The 5,714-nt window shown below is 46.2% G+C and overlaps 1 protein-coding gene across 1 annotated transcript; it reads left to right on the plus strand.

The window, feature by feature from the left end:
• Window positions 1-661: 661 nt before the first annotated feature.
• On the plus strand, window positions 662-5,292 carry SLC30A1 (solute carrier family 30 member 1). Its single transcript, XM_065401029.1, has 2 exons — window positions 662-1,268; window positions 3,590-5,292. Exons 1-2 carry the CDS (start codon window positions 662-664, stop codon window positions 4,492-4,494), a joined length of 1,512 nt encoding a protein of 503 aa, XP_065257101.1. The 3' UTR covers window positions 4,495-5,292.
• Window positions 5,293-5,714: the final 422 nt, after the last annotated feature.

Genomic DNA, 5,714 nt, shown 5'->3' on the forward strand with positions numbered 1-5,714 from the left:
CGCCCCACATAACCCCGTTTTGCACCAGTCCCGCAAACGGCCTCTCGGAGGGGGCGGGGCTAAGGGGACACCGCAGGAGTGACAGGGAGAAGCGTCCAATCGGCTTCCTCGCCCCGCCTCATTGGCCTCCTCCCCGCTTCTGGTGGCGGCCGGAGCCTATGGGCGCCGCGCGGGGGCGCGGCCAAACGCTTGACGTGATGGCTGCGGACCAATAGGAGAGAAGATGTGAGGCAGCCCTTGCCCCCCCACTGCTGGGGCCGCAGCCAATAAGACGCGCCGGGGGAGGCGAGCTGGGGTTCCGTGTGGAAAGAATAGGGGGCTCGGGTGCAAAGTTTCGTTTCAAACCGTCTGCAAAGAGCGGCTGAGGAGGGGGAGCTGGAGAGCGACGGGCCGCCGCAGCGGACCGACCGCGCCCGTCCCGCGCCCCGCTCAGCCCGGCTCGCGCTGCCGCCCCCCCGTCCCCCCGCTTTTCATTCGCGGCAGTTGTTGCCCCGCCAGGTGAGTGCGGAGCTCGCAGCCGCCCCGTCCCCGCGCTGCGCCTCGCCGCCCTCCCGTGGGGTCACCCCGCAGCCGGCAGCGCCGAGTCCCGGTCATCCCCCGTCAGGGCGGCCAGCCTCCCCTCCCCGCTGGGTGCCGCTCCCCGCCGGGGCGGAACACGAGGATGGCGGACAACGGGACGGGCGAGCCCCGGCAGCCCCGCTACCGCCGGGTGCGGCTGATGTGCATGCTGGCGCTCACCTTCCTCTTCTTCGTGGTGGAGGTGGTGGTGAGCCGGGTCACCGCCTCGCTGGCCATGCTCTCGGACTCCTTCCACATGCTGTCCGACGTCATGGCCCTGGTGGTGGCCCTGGTGGCCGTGCGCTTCGCCCAGCGCACCCGCGCCACCCACAAGAACACCTTCGGCTGGGTGCGGGCCGAGGTGATGGGCGCCTTGGTCAACGCGGTCTTCCTCACCGCTCTCTGCTTCACCATCCTGCTGGAGGCCATCGAGCGCTTCACCGAGCCCCACGAGATCCAGCAGCCGCTCGTGGTGATTGGCGTGGGAGCTGCGGGGCTCCTCGTCAACCTGCTGGGGCTCTGCCTCTTCCACCAGCATGGAGGTGGGGGGCACGGGCACTCGCACGGGGGGAGCCAGCACCACCGCAGCGGCAGCCGCACCAAATTGGAGCGGTCTTCGGGGGACGGTGATGCTGTGCTGCGCAAGGAGGAGACCAACACGCTGGTGGAGAATTGCAGCAGCACCAATGGAGTCAACCAGGAGAAGCTAGGTAAGCAGTACTGCCCCCGGTAGGATCCCTCCCTTAGCCTGAGGTCTGAAGGGGGAAAATCTCTTCTAGCAAATTTAGGAAGGAGAGGGGCTGGTAGACACGCCTGTATCAGACTGGGAGATGGGTAGGGGAGAGGTCCACTTCCTCTTTCTCAGAGGAGATGAAGTAGGACAAAGTAAGGGAGATATGACTTTGTCAAGTACCGTGGTAGAGGGGTAATGACATCCTGTACTACACAGTGGATTTTGGAGGCCACCTGCATGCTGGTGGAAGAAAAGTAACAGACTCCCTCATTAGGTAGTAGTTTATGTAGTAGTATCTTGGTGACAGTTGCTGTTCCTATATTAGCTAGTCAAAGGATCCACAGGTACTCAGTACACTCATGCACCCTTCTTCTCCAACAACTTCCTTTCTGCATTGTGCCCTTGTTTAGCAATCCAGCAGACTTCGGTGTGGGTTGGGGGGAAATGCTTCTCTACCAGACACCTGTCAGATAAACAGTGAATTACTTTACATATTCTTGTTCTCTAAGTGTTTAGCGTAACATAAACTCAATCCGCTAATCATTGTGTAGTTGGGCTGTATGTTGGTTTTTAAAAGATGTGCTTTATGACAATATAGGAAGGTTGCTCTAGTACCTTAAGCATTAACTTGACCACTTAATAAGCCTTAGTGTTATTTCACTTCCTAGGTAAGTATCCTAGTTTCAACATATAGTAACCCACTGAGTTAGAGCGACAAGGTTGGTAAGGTAATATCTTTTTATTGGGCCAACTTCTGTTGGTTTGAGAGACAAGCTTACACAGAGGTATTCTGTTTCCCAGACCTGAAGTACAGCTCTGTGTAAGCTCGAAAGCTTGTCTCTTTGACCATCGGAAGTTGGTCCAATAAAGATATTACCTCACCCACCTCGTCTCTGTAAAATCCTTAGGCAGTTACAGTTAAGCATATCTGTGACAGAACCTCATTAGAATATTGTAGTTTGTAAAGTTGAAATGCTTGGAAATCAGAAAATGCAGAGTTAAATTTCCATGAAAAATACTAATTCTTTCTTGTCATACCTGAACACCGTATACCTCAGAAATTTGTAGTATCCACTATATGCCTGTTATACTGTCATAGTCTCTTCTACACTAGAAAACAGTATATAAATAGCAACGGAGGGTCCTGTGGCACCTTTAAGACTAACAGAGTATTGGGAGCATAAGCTTTCGTGGGTAAGAACCTCACTTCTTCAGATGCAAGTAATGGAAATCTCCAGAGGCAGGTATAAATCAGTATGGAGATAACGAGGTTAGTTCAGTCAGGGAGGGTGAGGTGCTCTGCTAGCAGTTGAGGTGTGAACACCAAGGGAGGAGAAACTGCTTCTGTAGTTGGATAGCCATTCACAGTCTTTGTTTAATCCTGATCTGATGGTGTCAAATTTGCAAATGAACTGGAGCTCAGCAGTTTCTCTTTGGAGTCTGGTCCTGAAGTTTTTTTGCTGTAAGATGGTGCCACAGGACCCTCTGTTGCTTTTTACAGATTCAGACTAACACGGCTACCCCTCTGATACTTGAGTATATAAATAGTGGGGTTAAGCATGACCACCTGATAAACTTAAAATATGATAGCCCTTGTCTATGCTGAGTACTAACATATGTCTCATTGTGTTAGTTAACATGTGTTTTAACACTGTCATATCCTAGTGCAGACAATCACTAACAATCTACATTCTAATGTCCTAACCAATTACCTTCTATGTATGAGCCATCTGTCTCTCTTCATCTAGTTCTTCTATGGCCCCCATTTTCTGAGTACCTTCCAAAATTATAAAAATGTACATATGGGTATATTTCTCTCCCTTCTGATCAGCAGTGACCACTAGACTTTCATATTGTGGAAGTGGTAGACTGGCTAGCTTGCTTTTTGTGCATTTTGCTCTGAAAGTAGTGAAGTTTCTAGTCACTTCACTCAGTTGAACCTCTTTGAATAAACTACAACATCTTTTCTCTTACCTGGCCCTTCCTTATCCTACTATAGAAAGCACAACAGTTTCACAGCTTACTTTGTACAGATAATCAATAAACTCTTCTCTATCCACTATTCTGCTATAAGCTACAAGGACACAAATTGAATTGCTGGGCTATAACTGTAGGTGAATTGTGCAGTGGTAGAGGATTTAAAAAAACAAAAACCTAAGTGAAGTCACTTTGCTACAATATTCACTGTAGTAATGTGGTTTCTAAACTTATTGTGAGTTCATACTATGATATAGTAAAATGTTTATAGTATCTGATATTGTGATGTAGCATGTAACTGTTTCACTGTTTTCTTTGCAGGTGACGGCAAGGCGGAACTACAAGCAAATGGGAGTATTGGTCCTAACTCTCTGGACATTGAGGTTGAAGAAGACTCCAGTGGACAGCTTAACATGCGTGGAGTTTTTCTGCATGTGCTTGGAGATGCCTTGGGTTCAGTGATTGTGGTCGTGAATGCCTCGGTCTTTTACTTTTATTGGAACCCATGCCCCAAAGATGGGCCCTGTTTAAATCCATGTGTCAATAGCCATTGCATAGAAAATGCTACTGTAGCCCCACCGCTTGACAGTGCTGCTCTACTCATACAAGAGGGTATTCATGTAGCTGGTCCCTGCTGGGTGCTGTATTTAGATCCCGCTCTTTGTCTGATAATGGTTTGTATACTCCTTTACACAACTTATCCATTACTTAAGGAATCTGCCCTTATCCTTTTGCAAACTGTTCCCAAACAAATTGATATTTATTCTTTGAACTTGAAACTACGTAAACTTGAAGGAGTTGAAGCAGTCCATGAACTACATGTTTGGCAGCTGGCAGGCAGCAGGATCATTGGTACTGCTCACATAAAATGTCATGACCCTGCATCATACATGAAAGTGGCAAAGCACATTAAAGAGATTTTTCATGATGAAGGGATCCATGCCACTACAATTCAGCCTGAGTTTTCCAGTGTAGGCTCTGAATCAGGTGTTGGCAAATGTGAGTTTCCCTGCAGAACTCAGTGTGCTCTGAAGCAGTGTTGTGGGACAGCAGAAGGCAGTACTGAAAAGAAGACAGCAAAGACCTCTTCAATTGCTATTTCATGCTCAGAAATAATCATTGACTCTCCACACCACAAAACTAGGAGGACTAAATCGGAAAGTATACCTGCTGTTAGGCTAGAGGCAGACGATGACCCAGACACACAATTTGAATCATCTTTGTAATCTCCAGGGTTGTGCGGTTTGAGTTTTGATGGCTTCAACTACAGCTTTATTGTGAGAAGAAGGGACTGATATTTGAGATGCAAGTTTGTCAAGCAATGTAATTGCTGAAGTCCCTGTTCTTGTCACATTGCTAAATCTAGAATGCTTGTTTTAAAGAACATAATAGCATTGTCATGACACAATGTGTTCGTGTTGACTTTGTAATGAGCGGCACCGAAAGAGTGCTAATGCTGTAAACAAAATTTTGGAAAACTAGTTTCAACACTTCAGCAGGAAGACTTGTTGTGCTTCAAATTAAAATATTTTCTCCCCTGAAAAGCTACTTGAGGGATAAGTAAATCGGAACTCAGTTTGTGTTAGACTTTTCATTGGGGCTACTCTTTCCCTTAATATTTGATTTGTAGATATTTTAATATATTGTTTGTAACCCACATGAAAGCCAAAGTTCATAGAATGTTTTTATTGATATAACAACATCAAACTAGAAACGACTTTGTCAGTTTCACACATTTTCCATAAACTTATACAGTGAACTATTGTGAGTGGGTTGTTTTTGTGTGTGTGTGTGTGTGTGTGTGGATTTATTGCATAGCATAAATAGTAGCATATTTTAAAGGAAACGTATCACGTGATTGATAGAAAACTGTCCAATTTTTTTCCCCAGTGGGACTATGGGGTAATTAAAATTGGCTGTAAAAATATCAGTTGTGAAAGTTATGTTCTGTTAAAATGTAAGTTCAACCTGCTGTATACTCCTCTGGTCAGACTGAGAGATGAAGTGACTGATAAAGTAATTAATTGTTGGCTAATTCATAAAATATGCATTCAGTGTTCTTCCTTCTTCACAAGTTCAGTTGCACTCTTGATTTCATTAGATCATTGTATAAATGTAAGAATTTGCCAGAACCTTTAAGTTCCAGTGCTGTAACATTGGAATTGAAGCTTTTATTTAAAGGAGTTGGTATTTATCATAGTAATGCCAACCAGCACTGTTAAAGTGGAGCGTCTGTCAACATTGACATTATATTTCCTGGGTTTCAAGGGTTTAAATGATAACTGCAGTAAAAATTCACTTGGATGAAATTTTGCTGATAGTCTCAATGCAGCAGTAAGTACTTTTTACGGTAGGTGAAATCCTGGCCCCTTTGAAAACAGTTGAAACTTTGCCATTGACCTAAGTGGGGCCAGGATTTCATCCAATATATTTTACCCTTTTTAAA

This window comes from Emys orbicularis, chromosome 3, assembly GCF_028017835.1.
Source record: "Emys orbicularis isolate rEmyOrb1 chromosome 3, rEmyOrb1.hap1, whole genome shotgun sequence".
NCBI lineage: Eukaryota > Metazoa > Chordata > Testudines > Emydidae > Emys > Emys orbicularis.